Source organism: Phaethon aethereus (assembly GCF_964289735.1).
Source record: "Phaethon aethereus genome assembly, chromosome: 3".
In the NCBI taxonomy this organism is placed as follows: Eukaryota; Metazoa; Chordata; class Aves; order Phaethontiformes; family Phaethontidae; genus Phaethon; species Phaethon aethereus.
The window spans coordinates 96,911,701-96,932,123 of record NC_138576.1 but is presented as its reverse complement, the minus strand read 5'-3'; the positions used below and the strand labels follow the sequence as shown (position 1 = coordinate 96,932,123).

At 48.0% G+C, this 20,423-nt stretch overlaps 1 protein-coding gene across 2 annotated transcripts in view; it reads right to left on the bottom strand.

The window, feature by feature from the left end:
* Positions 1-15,032: 15,032 nt before the first annotated feature.
* Positions 15,033-20,423, bottom strand: part of DAAM2 (dishevelled associated activator of morphogenesis 2) — a gene marked incomplete at its 3' end in the record, with an annotated part of 119,122 nt that continues 113,731 nt past the window's right edge. For both annotated transcript variants that reach the window (XM_081998230.1, XM_081998231.1), the window contains 2 exons: positions 17,254-17,424; positions 15,033-15,248 (listed from right to left, as the gene is read on the bottom strand). In XM_081998230.1, the coding sequence (XP_081854356.1) occupies positions 15,033-15,248; positions 17,254-17,424 (387 nt within the window). The remainder of the gene's footprint in view (positions 15,249-17,253; positions 17,425-20,423) is intronic.

Here is a 20,423-nt window from a genome sequence, read left to right as displayed (position 1 = left end):
GGAGAGGAGATGGCTTAGCCAGGTAGTTTGTGGAGGAGGAGCAGGCAGAACCACAGCACATGGAAAATCCTCCTGCCCTCGCAGCCTGCGGGGAAAGCAAGCCACCAGCAAGGCCAAGGGGCAGCTGGCCATCCCCAGGCCCTGCAGAGAATCCAAATACTACGACCAGCCCTGAACAAACACGCAAAACTGTCACAGTCTTGCCCGGAAATGCTCCCACCGAGGGCTGTAGGAAAAAGGAGAAGATAAGCTTGTCTTCTTATGAGAAAAAGACCAGAGCAAAACCTCTTCAAGCATCCTGTCTGCATGTGGCACCAGGATGCTACACGATGCTTTTTCCAAGCCACAGACACCGATTTCAAGCCCACTAGCTACAAAGCCAGAGCTCACTCATACCTCTGCAATTAGGCACAGTCTAGCCACCCCTTTGGCTTTGAGGAGGCACCCGAAAGCGCTACTGCCAACTCCTAACATGCCCAAGATGAGTGCTCCTGACCCGATTTCCTTGTAAGCGCAGTGTCCTGTCATCTCAGCCATTGCCTTGTCCCAGCGGCAGCAGAAACGTGCAGCGGGGGCTGAGCTACGTGAGTAGCCAGCAGGCTGGGTGATTTTGACACCATTTGTTTCACCTTGCGATTTAGGTGCATCTCCGAAGTCCCTACATCAGAGGAAGGCCACCATGGTAAGGTCTTTTTCAGACTGGGAGCCTTAGGAAGAGCTCACCTTGCTGGCTCGGGGCACCAGCAGCTTATACAACAGGTGCCATGCAGGCGTCTCAGAGCTGCTGGACCTGAGCAGCAAAAACGGGCTCTTGCTCTAGTAAAATGGCTTTAATGGGATTTTTCAGCCAGCAAACAGGCTTTGATGGACACACCCAGGACGTTCAGCCATAAGCAACACAACTGCGTGCAGAAGGCTTTTGGCCAGCCAGACTGGGAGGGGTATTTAAACACAAGTTTCTTGCATTCATCTTTATAGCCTGCTATTTCCCTCCCAGCTCGCTGAAGATGCCTCAGAGCACATCCCTCTGGGATGTCCCAGATGCAGCAAAGGCATGGCCAGTAACACTTAGCCCATCGCCGGTAAACCGTAGCTTTTGCAAACCTACGCCAGAGAACTCTAGCTGAACCCCAGCAGCTGGAGGGGTTTTCATTTCCACTTCTCCGAGGCTGGTATTTCAAGGTGTTTTTATTTCTTTTTAATCAATGCACATGGCCAGCTCCGGAGGGGGCTGAAGGAGGGGAGGGAGGCGGCGCAGCCACTGTATCTGTGCAAAGTAGTTCCACATGCAAGCGAAACGGGGCTCGACTCGCTCGGTGCGTGTTTTGCAGTGCGGTTACGGGCCGTCATTCCACCTCCACAAAGCTGTTATTTATTTACTTAAAGACTTGCATTCCGTGGAAAAAGATGCCCCAAGATAGCACTGTGTTTCTAAAATTAAACCCAGCTGGCTGGAGCGGGGAGCGAGCGAGCGAGAGCTCCTGTGCTCCCACCAGCAGCGGGAACGCGGCTGCCCGTGTCCCGGACTCGGCCACCCTCCCCGAGCTGCAGGAGAGCCTGGAAAAATGCCTCCTGTGTCCTCAGCCAAAAGGGAGGCAGCTCTCCAGGAAGCCAGACTCGGACCAAGCACCCTACCCAAAACCAGGGGTGCCACCGCTTCCTGTGACGCAGGATGAGGGTTTAATAACAGTGTTTAATAACGCTTCCTTCCCCAGCAGCCCTGGGAAAGCCCTTGCCCTGCCACAGGAGAGTGAGCATCCCACCAGGCATCTGACACAGGTTTGAGTGTGGCCAGGACAAGTCCTTTAACACTCTGCGGGGCTCATTCCTGAACCTCATCTCCTGTCTAAGCTAGACAAGATTTTCTTCCAGTTCGCATGTCACTGGTAGCTTCCTCCTTACAGCGAAGCTCATTTAGCCCTTGCTGTTGTGACCTAAGTTAGGAAACCTGTTTTCACAAAAACACCTTATAGAAGGGAAGGAGAAAACCCAAGTGTTCCTCCAACCTCACATGGCACCAGCAAGAATTCCAACCCCCCCAGACACGCTCTTGGCACCTGCTCCCCTGCCCGACACACATGCACAGGGGCTGCCTCTACCTCAGCTCGGCCATGAGTGCATCAGCTCATCGGAGCAGCCGGCACCACAGCTGCTGTTCAGGGGTTTTACACTGGCCTGGATTTAGCCTCATCCCTCAGACAGAACGTCTCCACACACACATGGCTGAAGCTCTCCAAAGGACCGACTGGGCACCGCTGGAGCCCCTTGTGCCCGTCGGGGCTGGGAGCGCCTTGGAGACACTTGGGAAACAAAGGTGCTGGGAATGGCAGAGGTGGCTCCGCAAGGGCCATGGTGGGGATGGTCAGGTTCAGTCCCAAACCTTACTGTTCTGCACCAGAAGGCTCGTGCGGGGGTAGGACAAGGAAAGATGGTAAAGAAATGTGAACCAGGCCCAGAACTAGCAGTGGAAGAAATGGGGACGGCTGATGGGGACAGGTGAGCAACAGGGAAAACGGTGAAAATGCTGCTGCGGCCGGGGGTGCCTGCATAGCTCCTGGCCCCACGCGCATGTACCAGCTCCCCCGTGGCCCGAGGACCATGCCCTGTCCTGAGCACAGGCAGGAGCTGCTGCTCCCCCAGCTACGAGCAAAGAGACAGTCCCTGGCATCCCATGGAGCTTGTTGCAAGGCAGGAAGAAGAGAATAGTCCCACCATTACAGGCCTGGACTGCGACCCAGGAAGACCTGACCACAGGGATGTGGGCCAGACCAACATGTCATGCTTGGTAAGTCACTCAAATTATTGTTTGCAGATGGAGACACTAACCCGGCCCTCGCGTTGCTCTGTGTGCTCAGCAGTGAGCACTGGGAGACAGATTTGCAAGCCTGACGTGCACCCAGAGAAGGTAATATTTGCAGACTGACGAGGTTGCTTTTAGCGATGTGGCTTTTGTCCCTCAGTTTCTCCCAGCTGTTAGATGAAGATTTTACTTCCCTGCCTCCCAAGGGAAAACCTCCACCTGCGCTGGTGACACCCCAGATGTGTCAACAGCTGCGAGAGGTGCAGATGTTGAGGAGTGGCAAAGCTCATTGCAGAGCTGAGGGAAAGCGTGGGCAGGAGCAAGAAGGGAAGAGAGCTGGCCACCACTCCTGCAAGAATCTGTCAGGAAAGAGTCTGCCCCTCATCAGAGCTCAACTATTTCTGTGATCATGTCCATTTGCCCGTAATTATACTGGTTCTGCTCTGCGCAGCACTGTCAGGTCTACTGATCCCTGTCCAAACTCCTGCTGCCTTCCTGTTTGGATTTAGGGTGCCAGCATGGGTTAAAAATTAGAGAGTAAGATTGCCTCAATATCTGATTTATCCCCTTCCTCCTCCCATCCCACTTTGGGATGTACTGGTCAGCATCCCTCTGGGAGAAGATTAATCAGGAACAGAGAGAGAACTGGCAGCTGCCTGACAAGGACAAGATCGCGGCTATGGGACAAGCTACAATTTCGAGTCTCTTTCTTTGACCCTGGTGCAAGTCCAAGACATGCTTGCTGATGCATCCCAGCACTGACACCCCAGGAGCTGGCACAAGATCAGCATCCCCAAGGCCGCAGCTAGCTCTGGTCCCACTGTCGCATTGCCTCAGTGCTGGAGCCACCTCTGCGGCGAAAGGCTGCCCGTCCTCGCTGCCTCCAGAGGCAGCTTCAGCCCTCCAGCTGCGGAAAGGGCCTCCTCTCGGCTTAGGGAGAAGCTTTTGTTTCAGGGACCAAAGCAAGGGAAGATGTTACCACCATTCTAAAAGGGCAACACTACATGATTAACATTTGCTCCCTGGATGAACAACAGCTACACCACCAAATCACACGAGGAAAATGACGGGAAGGTTCGAAGTGCCATCTGACCCACCTGCCAACTCCTGCCCTGTTGCAGCAGCACCTGCGTGCAAAGCCAGGCTGAGGGCAGACCAAGAGGGTTCATACCAGGGACAATCCTCTGCAAGGGCTTCACCTGGAGCCTGATGTGCCCAAGCTCCAGCAGCTGTTACTGCCATGGAGAAAGGGCAGCAGATCCTCCCAAGGTAGGCAAGCAAAGGGTCACAGCAGCAGAAAGGGCAGGTGAGGCCACAAGAGGGAGGTGAACAGGGCTCAGATGTTGAAGCAAACCAGCAGCAGAAGCAAGGGGTAGCTTACAGCAGAACAGGGCATGGCTCCGAAGAGTTATTTTCCTGTTTGGGAGCACAAAAAGAAGGAAAACCTTGGAGTGGACAACCCTGGGGAAAACCTGCCTTTGCGGCTTAACCAGCTCCTTCTACAAAGCAAGAGCAGGTCCAGACTTGCCTGGGGACACAAATGTAGTCTGTGTTACCTGAGAAAATCCTGTTATAACACCTTACTGTGAGACCAAGGGTGGGCAAACACCAGGCTGCTTCCTACTTCTCTCCCTGGAAGCACCTCGTGACTCTGCAGGGGCCAAGATGACAGTTCCCATCACACCCAAAGGCCATTGCACACAAAGAACAGCCAACAAGGCACAGCCTGCATCAGGCCTGCTCACAATCACAGGAACACGCAGAAGCAACAAGATGCTTGAGAGCTCCGTTTCTATTGCCATAACCAAATGAAAAACCACTTAAGCTTTAAGTAGATGGACATTCATTTTCCTCCTGTTTGCTTGTGTGGGCAATGGAGCTAACAAAAGCTTTTGATCTTTTTTCCCTTCCTCAGCTACTGTCCACAGACCACCTTCTGATACCTTTACAGACCACCGGCTTTCCAGGAACCACAAATTGCAAAACACTGGCAGAGTATGATAATCAGGGCACGAGCTGTGGGTTCAGCACAGGCAAGTACTCAGGTAGTCTCTCCTGCGGCGTCCAAGCCAATTCTTACAATACTGGTGCTATTTTAGAGGATAAAGCATAAGCTTTGCCCCTGCAGACCCATTACAGAATCACAGAATCATTAAGGTTGAAAAAAACCTTTAAGATCAACCACCAACCCAACACCACCATGCCCACCAAACCACATCCTGAAGTGCCACATCTACACGTTTTTTTGAATACTTGGTAAGGCAGATCCGATACTTACGAACAGACAAGTAGCAAGTATCCCCATTTCCCAGGTCCCTCAGGCACGGGAGCCTATTATCTCAAGAAATCTGACAATCATGGTTCCCCCCCAATCTTTTAAGACCTCCACAAGGAACACAGAGAGAAGGGAGCCTTCCTCTCTGCAGGGACAGGCAGCAACATCATATAGTCCACAACGCACTCGCCTCCCTCTCTGCCCCACGGGGAGGTGTGTCCAGGGCTAATGTGCGCCCTGCTCCCCAGGTCCCTGCAGCATGATGACTTCTGCTTGCCCTGGTTAGCAGCTGCCTCAGTAGTTGGTGGAACTGCTCTGAATAGCAGTGCCCGCTCTATCTCCATGAAGGGAGAGGACTGCAAACATCTTGCTATAACGTGACAGGCCGAACCACTATTGGTCACAGACATTTCAGCCAGACAAAAGCCTTTTTCCACATCTCACAGCGTGCAATAAATTCTTAAGTTCTTTTCTGCATTCCCCCCCTCCCCTCGCCCATTTTCTGGTTGTTATTTTTGTAGCTCATGTAATTAGAGACATGTTCTCCTTTCATAAGCCCTGCAAGGAATTGGCTCAACACTACAGTTCTCCACATCTAAAACAAGGTGGGCAAATGACACTTCCTGGGTTCCCACATTAAATTAATCACAGCATTTCAGACCCCTCTGGACCCCCTGGGTTCAATGCAGTCATGGTAGGAAAGATGCAGCAGCTGTCCCAAGGCAAGCCTCCAGCTCACCACAAACCCTCCAACTCAAAGATTCTCCAAGACCATGAAGAAATGTTGAGTTGGAGTGAGAGAGGCAGCAGCACAATTAATTGCTCATTTAAATTCCACCATTTAAAAAGAAAGAAAAAAAAAAAAAAGGGAGTCTACAGATACCAGTAGCTACCTGACATGGTATTTCTAGGAAGAGACTGGTATGTGGGGCATAGAAATAAGGGCATATACCAGCAAATGATTCATATTTACCCAAGCATCTTCTAAGCTCTCTCCCTGCAGAGACATACGCAGCCCTGGTCAAGCAAGCTGGCACCAGCTCACCTGAAGGAGGGGCTGCAGAGGCTGGGGCTGAGATCAGACCTTAAGGTGCTCCGTTCCCCTGGGCAGGCCAGTTGCTAGGGGATGTCCAGCACCCCTTTCCTTGCCCCGAGTGACCACATGCAGTGGGCAACCCCAGGAAGCTTCCCATCCCTCAACTGGTTTCCTTAGCCCATGCACTGGGAGCCACCTGCAGCTCCCACACCCACCTGCAGCCCCCACACCCACCTGCAGCCCAGAGGTCCCGATCTCGCTCCTAGCCAGCATCCAGCCCAGCAGCAGAGGTAGCAAATGAGCTGGAACTCCTCAATACATTCATGACATTTTTCACGCTTTGATCATGGCTGGAAAGGTTTTTGTTAGCCAGATGACTCCTCCTCATTAATTAAGCATAGGAAGGAAGAGGGGAGCTCAGCTTTGGAAGAGGGTAAATACTTGTCCCTAGAAAGCAAAAGTTAACCCTTTGGAAGAATCCTAGTTGCATTTCCTTTCAAAGACACTTTTTAACAAACAACAACAACAGAAAAAAAAAGCAGCAGAAACATATCTTGCCAGGAAACAAAAAGATTAAAACCAGGTACCCCAAACTGACAACCTACCCCAGGTTATTTGTCCTCTGCTTCATTCCCTTTCCAAGGCACATACGAGCAAGGCATTTTGCTTTCTTAATGCATCTTTACATCACTATCTTATATGAAAATTCAGTTGGCCGTGCTGGTGCTCGTACAGAAGAGCAGACCTCCAAAAACGGATTAAAAGCAACATTTTAGCAGAGTTACATGGCTCCACAAACAGCATCACCCTCATCTTCCCTAAGCAACCTGTGCCAAGACTGGAGGGAGAGGGTTAGGGAGGGGACTGGAGGAAAAAAAAAGGAAAAAAAGGACACTACCTCCTGATGAGAGTCTGACCAAAGTAGAGATAAACAGCAACTATGTCTCAGAGAAAACAGCAAGAAGCCCATTAGCTACAGAAACATGAAACAAACAAACAAGATCTATCACAACAACATTGAAAACCAAAGTTTTAGGCTGTGGGAAAAAAGAGAGAAAAAAGTCTTTAATTATTTTGTTTTCTAGCAGTAGAAATCTGTTCCCAAAGGGCCAAGCAGATTTCTCCCAGAAAGTTCCATGTCTGCTATGGCAGAGATAAAAGTCATCTTTGTTTAAACAGAAGCCAAAGATTAAAGAAAGGGAAAACCAATGAATAATAGATCCTTAGCCCTTCCCAGTAAGAGCGAAGAGCTACCCTTACCCTCCTCCTCACTCCCAGTCATTCAGGGCAGCTAAATCCCAACACTAGTTTTGCTCAGAAAAAGCCACAAGGCACTTACCTTGCTTCTGTGTGGTGATGACAAGGACAGGGAGGTCCATGACCACAGGGAAGATGCCAGACAGGAAGACGGAAGGAGGCTTCCGTGCTGGACCCATCCTTCAGGGCAGAACACCAGCCCCTCGCTGCATGCTCCAACCCCAGTCAAAATATTAAAGAAAGAAAAGAATTCAGGCAGGACTCCTCTCTGGTTGTTCAAAGCAGACAGAATTCAAATGTTTCTGGGTTTCACCTCTATCAAGAGGAAAAGCAATGACTTGGCCTCCTCTACTAAAACCCAGCTGCTAGAGAAGACAGGGAGGTCCCTGCATTTTCATCCTGCCTCTGCCACTCATGTGCTGCACGGACTTCAGAAACATCGCTGTGCCTCTGCCCTCGCATCTGTAAAGCAAGAACCTCATAGCCAAACTTTTAGTCAACCAAATAAATCAAAACAGAGAAACTGAGAGCCCTTTTAAAAAATATAAACCAAGCACCAAGCACGCAGACTCCCATCTGCTGCCTGCTGGTCCTCAGCCTATGCAAGCAATTATCACCTGATTGCTTTTGCTCGTTGCCACAGCCCTTCCCACCTGAAAGCCAGAAGCAAGCTGGGGCTTGCTTTGGGATCTGTGGGAACCCGGGTGCTGCAGGAACCTGCTGCACAGCCAGCAGGGCCCCCACTCAAAGCTAGGCATGAGCTTCTCAGGAGCTCACAGTTAAAACATTGCCCTTTGATGGGCCGAAGATAAACATGAAAAGTTGTGGCTTAAGGATGAACTTTGTCAGCAGGCTATTTCTGTTAACAGAGACAGGGAGATCCATGTGTAAATGAAACAGCTGCACACACTGCATCGAAGATGAAAACAAGGTTCTGCCCCTGAGCTCCAAGGAATTCCCCGGCATACCCCTTAATTCACCCACAAACTAGTCCTAGCCCTTACATGCCTCCTGCTTGCTCTGCTGTTCTGTGTCTAACTTCTCTCCTGTCTCCCCTCCCACAACCCTGAACGCTTCAGCCCTGATGTTGGCTTCCCTGGCTTCTTTTCAGCTGGCCTTATTTAACTCCTTCCTTGGGAGCTATCTTCTCCTGCCCCTCCTCCTCTGAGTCACACTCTTGCTGTCAGGATGTTGCTCAGTTAAGTAAGGGAGCTTACAGCCAGCGCAGCAGCCCTGCACTCGCTTCTTCTCTAGGACTAGTTATGTCCAGCCATGGATTATAAACTCTTAGATAGCAAGAATTTTTTTTTTTTTTTTTAAGTGAACTCCTGCGTTCCCTGTATTGCTCTGAAAGACCAATGAGAGAGTGCTTTCCTCACGGTCTTTTTGAGAGGACCCTCGGATATGCTAACCTGGTGGCTCCATGATTACCTCTTCACTATTGCACTAAGGTGTGGTGAGGACATGCTTCTGTTCCACCATGTTGCTTGTTCCCCCAGACCAACTCATGAAGTTTCTCACCAGCTCTGCACTGACTTTGTCACCTAAAGAGCTGCATACTCTCAACCAAAGAGAAAAACCGAGAGCCTAGCAAAAAAGTGAACCCAGACTCCAACTCACCTTTCCAGCAAAAGACTTTCCAGCAAAACGTACAGAAAATGCAACTACAAAGAAATTTACTGAGGCACAGTGGGGGCAATATATCTTTAATTTTTTTGTTGTTGCTTTTTTTTTTTTTTTAGTATTACAGTATATTCTTACAAAAAGATACAGATAAAAAGGACACTACAGGATTTGTACATTTAATTCACTTATAGTCTTAAACTGACTAAGAAATGAGGATACGCCAAGGCATTACAGCAGCACACAACCTCCCACTTCAGTAAGCCACACTGTACCTTCTAGCTTGGCGGACAGGGACATCTCCCAAAGTGACCTGCAGTTTCAAGCTGAGCAGGCTTGCAGGGGAGGAGAATGGCTGGAGATGGGGATGGTTTGGAGAGGAGGTGTTGAGCACAGAGCGGCTCAGGTACCTGACAACCCCTTACAATTCTCCTAAAAATGGCAAAGGTTTTTAAAGAGCTTGTTTAAGGGCAAGTGTGAAGATGGGGGAAATGGCTTGTCATGGAGGCTTTTCTAGATCACTTGGGTGAGAATTCCTAGGTGGTGGACTGTTGAAAGGACCAAGTCCTTTACGAGCTCTCTGGAACATCTTGTAAACAGCCAAAACTGCCTAAAGGGGAGTTTTGATGCAGATGCTGCTTTGAATTACGGCTGGTTTAAGCCGATAGCAACTTGCACTGGTCACACTAGATCTCTTCTACATTATCACCAGTAACAGAATACTGGTTTGGAAGATCTATTAAGCATCCAGACTCTCCTGTGAAATGAGGTGCCAAAACACCATGTTAGACTAATGGCATCCTTCTCAGCAGGCACAGTGAGCAAAATCTGGCCAACTTCAGGGGTTCTGGTCATCAAAACTACTACTTAGAGTAGTAGATAGCTTTTATATATATATACACACATATATAAATTCTATATTTTCAGTTGGCCAAACTGTCTTACCCAGGTTGGCCTCTTCAACCTTTGATACCAGAAACTAAGGTGGCCAGTGGAGGCTACCTGTTTGGGTGATAGGCAACCAGAAATCTCCTGTCAATTATAGAAGCCAAGGAGCCATGGCCAGACACCTGGTGATTGCTAGAGACTCCACAAGCAGAAAACCAACCAGTAGAAAGATTTTGTTTACCCTGAATAATCTGAGGAGGTGGGATGGAGGAGGAGAGAGGGGAATTAGATGAAATCCTTCTTCCTTGGCCTTGAAGATAGAAAGGAATATTAGCTCTGAGGAAGGAGAACTGCCCCAGTCTGTCCCACCAGCATGTTAACTATGGTGAGAAGCTACAAGGCATGAATGACTTTTGCCCATCTGTCCAAGCTTCTCTGGCATTATGGCCAGAATTTGTACGGAAGGGTGAAGTTTGAGTGAGCAACTGTGCAGCTTAACTCTTCTCAATCTTCCCACCATGATTCATGATGAGAAACAAACAAGTTTTATAGAAAGTGTTCTAAAATAACCAACCTGCATCAGTTTACCACATGCTTTAAAACGCATGCTTTCCCAGGACCAGAGTGATTATGACAAAAGCAAAAGGAAAGTTTTTTCTTCCCTCCCTCCCCACACCAAGACTGCTCACATATACCCCCTTGCCTAGCTCAGCTTGCTGCACAAAAGCCAAGCCAGCTCTCTAGCTGGTGTAATGCCCTGGTACGGTCTCAATAGTCTTTGCTGTAATGAAGTGTATACATACAAACATAGCAAACTAAAATAAGGCAAAATAAATAGAGGTGTCAGATTTACAGGTTCCCCTTAGAGATTCCTAAAGCCTTTTTTTTTTTTAAATCATTTAACCCCCAAACAAACAAACAAAAAAACCCCAAAACAACCGACCCAGAAACGAAACTGCATATATCATGTACATCATCAACTGTACAACTGATCTCCTTTCCCCTCACAGAAACTCCTGACACAAACTTCTCCCATGCAACCCAGCTCAGTGTGAGCTTTCCTTAAAGAAGAGGAAAGATTCAGCCAGTGGGGCTGACCATTACAGAAACACCTGCCCCACAGTGTCCCACCAGGGCCCCTCGCGATTCCTTTCCCTTCCTCAGACATCGTGAACACATTACAGAAATGCTTCTAAAGGACTCCCAGGTCGTCTCCCTAGTGGGGAGTCTCTCACCCCTGAACACTAGTCCTACTTCTGCTTTTGTAGGGAACCGGTGCCCGGACGATAGCTGTGCTGCAGGGCATGAAAGGGCCTTGCTGCTCTGAAGTCACTTTACCTTGTAGCATGTACAGAGACTTATGACCGACTGAGAAGAGTGACCCAGACCAAAGGGAGTAGGAGGGAGTTCTTCAGTCTTTTCTGGGGTCATCCTAACATAACCTGCTTAAGAACAACATAGAGACACAGAGGTGAGTGAGCACTAGACCTCTAGGGACAAGGTCTGGATAGTTAGACAGTACCTCCTCTTCTAGGTGTGAAGAACTTCTTCATAAAGTTAGCAATGACTACATTTCTGCAGGAAGCAGAACAAGCTCTTGATAATATCCTTCTTTCTCACATCTCTTCCTCCTCCACTTATTTCCAGAGATAGCGTGATTTCACTTAAAATGCTGGTGCTAGGCACAGCTGCAAGGACAACAGCAGACCCGAGCTCTTCTCCAGCTCTCAGTGCGATAAAGAGGTTATGCCTCAATGTTATGGCTCACAACTGCTTGCTATACCTGCTTGGGCTCTGCTAGCACTAGAGAACAAGGAATAAAATTTCCCTTTCTCCTTCAGCGCTCAGCAACTCTACTACAGCTGCTGGTGAAGAACAGAGCGTAGATGCACTCACAATACCCGAGAGATGACAAACAAGGACAAACTTGGCTTCAGCAAGAATCTGACGCCCGACCCTAGAGCACAGCCAACTTTTTTCCTTATCTTCTGTGTGGCCAGCCTCATCTCATACAGTAGACCTATTAATGGGCCTCTCTGCTTGTCACCGCTTACATGAAATCACTGCTTGCCTCAGTGTGTAACTGAGCTTTTCCAAAACCCTCTTTATGAACATTCACCATGGAGTCAAGAGCCAGGGGGGCAGTCCAGCATGCTGCACAAAGCCTTCAGCCACCATCACAGATTCAAAACAAGAGTGGGGGGCACTGGAACGCTGAGAAAGTTGAGCTGCAGTGAATCAGGGGCAGGACTCTAAGCTTTCTGTCCATCCCAGTAAGTATCCCACAGCTGATTTACCGGAGTTGCACAATCTCTCATTATTTGTGTATGAATCAAGGAGGTGGGAAAACGACAGCAGCTTTCTTTGACTCAGTCAGTGTGCCTGGAGCGCCCCGTATCATTAGATCGGGGTTGAACTGTGTACACAAATGGACAGAGGGCTTATCACTCGCTCTACTTTTGCTACATTTGTGGCCTTGGCAAAGTGACTTCAGTTTCAAAAAGCACAGCACAAACCTGGCAGGGGGGAATGCTGTATTTATATTCAAGGGGTTTGCCCTGAGGTGTTTCTTCTTTCACAGCACTGCCATGCTGACAGCCTGCCTTATCAAACAAGTACCTGGGGAGCGAACAAGCAGCCGTAAACTGTACAGAGCCATGAGTCACATCATCTTGCACCAGGGCTGACCTTGGCACTACACCTGAATTTCTGGGTAAGTCCTAAACCCAGGGAGAACAAAGAAAGGCGGGGGGAAACCTACAATTTTCTAATGCCTAAAAGCATCATCTTTGGAATTCAGGGATTATCCAAATCTAAATTCAACTGTATACCAATTTGGCACATATTACCACCTCTCACACGGCTTACATGGCACAGGTTATATGGCATGCTTTAAAACAAGACAAACAAAAAGGGCTGGGATATAGCATGTCTACTTCAGAGAGCAGCAAGGAGCTTGTTAATATAATTTACAAGAGACATTTCTAAAAATCCATTTTGTAATTTAAAATAAAAATGTTTAAAAAAGTGAGAGTTTTTCTTAAACTTTCAAAAACCTTTATGAAATACAGTCTTTGCTCTACAAGGTGCTTGTGTCCACTGCAATAGGCATTGCTGTTAATAGCTAATCCCAGAAGGGGAGTGGGATAGTAAGGGAGGAGAATGCACCCAGCTCTTGTAAGATACCAGCTCTTTACGATGAGTATTATACAGAGACGCGGCAGTCTGGAATGTCGTAAATAGGGAAATACTGGGGTGGGAAACTCAAAATTCAGTAAACAATGAAACATTAGAGTTTAACAATTCTGACTTTTTTGCTTCTTTCCATAGTTTACATAATTATTTTACTCTCAAAGTGTTCAGAAAACCACCACCATTTGCTTCTCCAATATTGGTAGTGTGTAATACTGATCAGGCAGCGTTCATGGCAGAGGAAGTTCTGTTCTGCAGACTCGGTGCAGAGCCTGAGGTTAAGTGACATTCAGAGAAAAAATCAAACCAAACGATTAAAGTGACAAATAGAGCTTTTTTTCACTTCCCTGGGATTCCTTGATGTTTTGTGCTGTTGACTATTGGTGCATAGTTTGTAGATGGTGGGTCTCTTCTCAAATGTTCTCTCTTTTCTTCCTGTCTAGGAGGAAGAATCTATCACCATTTCTTTTCCTTTTTTCCTTCTCCAGGGAAGATAATAAAAAAGGAAGACACAATTAAAACAAATTTTAAAATCCCATGACAGCCCACACAATTCAATCCGTTTCCTAGAGCCATGAAGACAGACAGAATTCAGCCCTCTTTCTTGGGGTTCTTTGCTTTTTCGCTGTGTACTTCATACATGCATCTTAAATACAAATTAATTTTTTTCTTATGAATTAACTCATCTCCAAAGCCTGCTTGGCTTACACAATTCTGTGTCCTCCTGGAAAAATTCTGTTTTCAGTGTGGGACCCTCTGTTGGTTCATCCCAAGTGATCCCTTCAAAATGAAAAAGACTGTGGGCTCCAAGGCTCTCCTTCAACACCATTCATATCTTACTGAGTTACATGATTCTCCTAGGTAGGAGTGGGGTGTGTGAAGTGAAGGTCAGCCTGTTAGATAGAAAGACCAGTTCATGCCAACAGCAATCACAGCTAGGATGAAGTGGAAAAGAAATCTAATTTCTTGCAACCAGTGATCCCGTTTGCTTTTTGCTACTTGTGGATGATACTAAGGACATCCCGATTTCCATTGGGCTGTACTAAGAAATCTTGCACAAACAGGTAAGAAATGTTCCGCTGTTTCCCTCCCACTCTCCAGCAGTGACAACAGGTTCCACAGTCATCTACTCATAATCCCAACCTGGCAGTGGCTTAGTTTTCTAAAGAAAAGCCAGAGCTTCTTTCCTAGAAGATGCATTTCATAGCTTCGAGGCTCAACTGTCAACAAATTCCAGAAAATTGCTTCTAGAAAAGCAGAATCCAAAAGAATTCTGCAAAAAGTATTTTATGTTGACCCTGATTCTTGAATTTCAATTTGGTCCAGAACCTGATGCTTCTGACTGAGCATCACTTGCTTTGGACAGTGTAGGCCACACAAAAATACTACACAGAACATAAGATCAGAAGCATTTTTCAGGTGCTAATCAATGGCTTATAAAATCCAATTCTGGAAGGGAATTGGAAACCTTGAGAACCACATCCTGACAAGCGCCTGAAGGCCAGTCTAGATCTTGCAGGAGTGACAGGTGTTTACAGAGCTGCTCTGAAATTAGTCTTGCTTATTATCAGCAAGATGGAGATCGTGACTAGCGTTCACTTTGGCACACAGAAAATTATCTTTCTCCAGCTGCGAGGCAGTCTGCAAGGCCCAAGTACTCTCTGTCATCACCATGAGGCCTTTGATGACACAATAAAACTCCCAGAAGCAAATCTGTCAGCTCTGCATGACCCAGTCACAGGCCCTGCTGGCTCCACAGAGGCACTTTTATAATGGTTCAAATTAGGAACACAGAAGAGGGATGAGAGGAAAGCTGATCATGGAAAGGTAACGTCTCTAGCCACAGACCAAAGAAATTCTTTGGGTAGCTGTCAGCCAGGCGCCATCGCACACATTCATCTTCCTTGTTTTGCACTTTTTCATCACCTTCTTTTGGTTGATTAGTTTTCTTCCTCTTGTATTTAATAATTTAGCTTTGTCACCACCCGTTCCCGGCTTGTCTCTAAGCCTTGGTTCCCCGAACGCTTGCGGTTACGCTTGAGCTTGGATAAGTCTTTGTCAAAGACTTCACCCGACCTTAACGCTGACACCAGGTCATCAAACTCCCCACTCTCTTCAGAGATGCTTCCAGCTTTTGCTTTCTTTTGTCGCCTCTCTTTTTCCCTCTGCTCTTTTAGCTGTGGAAAAAGACACAGAGCTTTAGGATTAGCTAACTGAGGTCCCAGATCACTAGGTACACTGCCAAGAAGCAGCTGAGATGCATCAATACAGTTTAGGGGAAGGGAAAAAAAAAAAAAAAAAAAAGAAGAGAGAGAGATCAGGAGCTTATCCACAAGGCCAAGAGCAACAGGTGACCATGCTGGGCTTCCCTTCTTCTGCACAGGCAAGCAGAGAGCAGGAGAGATGAGGAATGAGTAGCAGCATATGTTTGCCTCACAAAGCACTACCACCCTGGAGCAAAGAGGATACATGGGATCTGCCTATGCTGCTGCTGTTCTGCACTGATTTTACAGTAGGATGGTGCCAGCAAAGCAGCTGTGCCAGCAAAGCAGCTGTGCCAAATGACTGTCTACAAGTGATGCTGACGCAGGTAATTGCCCAGCTTCTGGGACCAGGCTTGCAGTGACCTTAGTGTGGCAGCACCTACTATGCCGACAGTACCTAATCTAGTGAGTTTAAAGTTAGTTAACAGGTGTCTGTACAAGCCACAGTCATTACTATAGCCACAAACAGTTTTGTGCTTGGGGCATATCTAGCTAAATTGACAGGCAAAAAGGCTGCAGTCCTGCAGAAGGAGGAAAAGAAGGAAGGAAAAGCTAACAAGCTAAACATACTGGAGAATGAAAATTGTGTGAAAGATCAAAACATCAACAGACAGTCTTTCCAGCAAACAGCTCATGTGGATGGAGGCAGTGTGTTTGCAGTGCTGGGAAGAGGAAGGCACATTGCCTCAGCTCTGGAAAGAGGAACTGGTTATAAACACAAAGAGCAATGAAACAAAACTGCTGATTTTATAAATCATTAGATAGGTCCACATGTCAATGTGATGCCCTTGGTCTCCCTAAGGTAGCTCCAGGGACCTCAGTTATAACCCCTCTACTACTCAGCTCCAAGATCAGTGGAAATGGCAAGGGATGGATGAGGCTGTCAGGAAGCAAGTTGCTTGCTCTGCATGCTAGCCCCACGTTGCAGGAAGACTCTTTCCATAAGCAAACTGCAACCTCTCTCGCGGTGTATTAGGCCTATGAAAGCCTCCTAGTGCTTTAAGAGCAAGCTCCTGCACTTTCCAGGCTGGCTGAGAGGAAACGTGAGCCTCAGTTCTGGCATTTTATCCCTGTGTCCAACAGTAAGGCTGCTGGCATCCTGGCGTTTTACCTCTCTCCTCTTCTGAAAGGCACAAAATGGTGCTTTTGGCACAGCAAACATTTAAATCAGCAATTCCCCACAGCGAGGCCTGGGGCCATGGCGGCAGCTGGGTTAAAGTAGCGGCAGGGGGGAAGGAAGCAGGGGACTGCTGAGTTGTTCTCAGGCCTCAGGAAGGGCTGAGGTTAGAGGGGGAGGTTGGTTCACACGAACCCCTGGGGACACACACATCTGTCTCCCAGCAGCAAAATCAACGATGCACAAAAGCTCTCTCACCACGTCCAGGTCAGATGCGGCCCCAGTAATCAAGGCGTTAAGGCTGGCCAGAGAGAAATACTGTCAGTGCAGGCTGCAGCAGGTGCCAGGGCATTTGCTGTGTCACTGTACGCTGTCAGGCGACAGGCACGCAACAGATGATGATGGAGTCTGAGTGAAAGCTGACTAGCTGGCAGGACCAAGGGAGATCTGGGTCCCAGAGCTTTTGCACAGAGCCTGCAGCCTGAAAGCAGGATAGTCTGGTGCTGGGCAGGGGCAGCACCATCCTGCAAAGTGCCAGAGAGAACAGACAGGGCTAGATTTGGTATCTGAATCCAAAAGAGGGTAATTTAGGAGCCAAACAGTATGCCTTTGAGAGCTGACAGGACAGCCAGCAGGTAAAATGTCAACATTTATGAAGAGAATGATGCCGAAGAGAGGTGGCAGGGAGAAGGATGTGAAACAGTGACAGGACATGAGCACTGGAATTGGTTCTCTCAACCTTTCTCTCTTGAGACATGAAAAGGCAATGGAAGGAACACCTTCCTGTGCCCAGGTCCTCACCATGGCCTCCATGCGTGCCCTGCGCTCCTCTTCTTCCTTTTTCTTCCTCATATTCTCCAGATCTTGCTTGGCCTCTGCAAATGACTGTAAGAAAGTGTCGAAGATGCCAAAAAATTCATCTGGCTGCATCTTGCCCTCACTCTCTCCAAAATGCTTCAGTGCTTTGGCATACTGTCAAGGGGGTAGAAAACACAAGAGCAATAATTAGGCAGGCAGTTTGGTGAAGACAGTGAGGAGAGCTTATGAGCAGCCACACATGTAATTCAATACCCTCTGAGCATTCATGTGGCAAGAGCAGAAACTACTGCCCGGCAACAGAAGTGCCTCTCCTTAAGGCAGGTGCCTCTGTCCCAGAAGAATCTGCTCTCCTGGATATCCTTTGGGCAACACAGAGCAACGGTGCTGGAGAGGACTGGCTGTCCACTTACAGAAAAAAAAACATGTTCGGTGCCTGAGGTTGATGGAGTAATTTCAGAGGACAACTGGCCAATTCTTAGCTGCAGCTGTGGGACAGCAGGGGCTCAGAAGACAGTGAGCTAGCTGGGGAAACAAATAGTTTTAGTCCATCTAACTACCAAACAAGTAGTTTTAGCCCATCCTTTCCCCCTTCCCCTCAAATCTACTTGTAAAAATCACTGGAGGTAGAGGCTTTTTTGCAATAATGTTACAGTCTGTCCTCTCAGGAGCCTTTTGCCATGTCATCCATCACTCCGGAGTCCTCCGAATCAGGGTGTTGCCTGGGAGAGACACGGCTATGGACAGACATGGCCTGAGAGAGGGGCAAGGAAAGCAGCCAGGGCTCCCGGGCAGACTTAAAAGAGAATGAATACATTACAAGTGGCTTTTACTTTAAAAGGCAAATGTTGAGGCTGCAGGACACATGTGGAGGCAGCCAACTGGCAGGACTTCAGTCACAGGGCAGTCCTGATCAGGATATGGTAAATTCACAGCAACTCCTGGCTCTTGGCTATCAGTCCTGCAATAGTTATACACTTTATACACTCTTCTTTGCTCTCTCACACTCACAAACGTGCCTCTGTACGCACCAAAATGCACATAAATGCATGCACACATAGTCTGTCAACAGCATGTACGCATGTGCCCACTAAGTCCTATATAAGTGTATGCATCCAAAAGCTGTATCATTGTCCAACCACCTTCACTCACAAACCTCTGTATCGCAACAGGCAGCACCAGCGACACATGCATGACGGCACTAGTGCCCTGATCCACAACTCCTCTAGCATTCCCTGCTTGCACTTTAACATACCACCGAGCAGAAGAGCATCCTTACAGACATCAACGTTTACCAAACCCAGACTCTCCCAGGCTGAGAGACTGCCTTCAAACCATCTTGTGCATGTATTCAGCTCATATGAACACAGCCCAGCTTCCCTCTCCTTAGGTGGGTGCTCTTGCAGAATGGAAAAGACAGTAAGAACAGTTCAGGCTTTGATCCCAAGGGCAAAATGAGTTTGGAAGCAGGTCTTATAAACCCCTCTGGCCCTGCACCAGGTAAAGCATAAACAATGTCTCCCAGTCAACTGCAGGGGGAAGAAATCTCCAAGGAAAGCAGCTTATTTCTGGCACAGCCTGAGAGATTCAGCATCTCCCCTCCTCTACTTTCCCTGCCAGGCCCACAAAGCAGCTTGAAGCAATAGCTTCTTTTTTCTTCAAAAAGGCTGTGTTCTCAGCCAAAAACAAAGAAAGAGACCCGAAGTATCGGGGAGGGGGGGAAGTATTGGAAGAAATGCAAGTTGCTTTGAGCTACCAAACATGGCAGTAGTTGAAGGAAGCACTACAGCATAAACTCATGGAGTATGGAAACAGCAACAGATTACTTCTCTGTTTTAACTCCTTTTCTCCGAAACCTCTGAAGACACATACACACACATACGCACAGCTACTCCCTCTCCCCACCCCCCTCTGTAATGTATGCATAGTCTGCTTGAATATTAGGAAAGTGCAGCAGTCTCACAGTAATCCCCACTGACCAGCACCAGCTCTTCAGCAGAGAGGATATAGGCTGTCAATACCACAGAGGGATTGCTCCAGCGTGCCAATCAGCCAGGGGAACGTGAGTACCAGAGAAAGTCTTCAGCACAGGCATTGCCACTGCTGCTTGAACTCATAAAGCACCTAAAGCTCATTGCTTACAGGAGATGTGCTACCCGGAATCTTCTCCCACTTAACTTGTGGTTAATGCCCATGAAATTGAAACTAAGGCACAAATTAAGAGCAGTGACTAGAGCTGCCAGCTAGAAGGAAGGCTTTTCCACCTCCTGTGAAGCCTGAAGTCCAGGGGCAGTCCACAGGAGATGGCTGTTGTACCTACTGATGCACCGCCTCCACCCAGTGTTCCTCCTGAGCGCAGAAAAGGTAAGTGAGGGGGTATACAAGAAGCGAGCTGATTTGAGCCCATGAATGCCCATTTTAGGGAGGCTGGGGGTTGAAAAGGAGGGGGTCCTTGCTTGGGGCTTTTGGATCCTACATACAGGGAAGTGTCCATTAAAGAGTGGTGGTGTCTGCAAATGTTCTGCACATAGCCTGTCATCCAAACACCAGCACCAGCTAGTTTTTGTCACGCTGGCAGAGGGGTTTTTGCCACTGCCTCCCCACTGCCACTCAGAGAAAGAACAGTGTTGCTGTGCTGTGCAGCAGCCTGGAGCCTTCCAGAGACACTCGTAAGTATAAGGTGTTGTGGTCTCTAAGCAGCAGCGAAGAGGGCAATCCTGAAAATAGCCTGTCTTCAGTACCCTGTAATACATCTCAGCAGGTCACAATCACTTAATGTAAAGCAGTGAAAGATGAAAAGCAAAAATCTGTGAGCTAGATGTACCAAAAATAACTACAAAAGAGAAATCTGCAGTTCACTGAAGTAAATATTTTCCTTCTTTCTCCACCCCCTCGGGAAAAAAGCTGACTGAGCAGAGGAAGGCAAGTCAGGAGATTCAGCCTCCACTGCCAACTCTGCCCATGATGTGGCTTGGGAACTCATGCTCCCTCTCTGAGCCTTCCTTTCTCCATTTGTTACAGAACAGGAAGTGTTGCCCCACTAATCTGATACAGGAAAAGGCAAAAAAATCAGTTGTTCGCATCTGTAGGGCACTACCTCAATTCAATGCACTATTGTAAAGACAGCCACGCTGTCTTTTCACTGTTTAAACTGC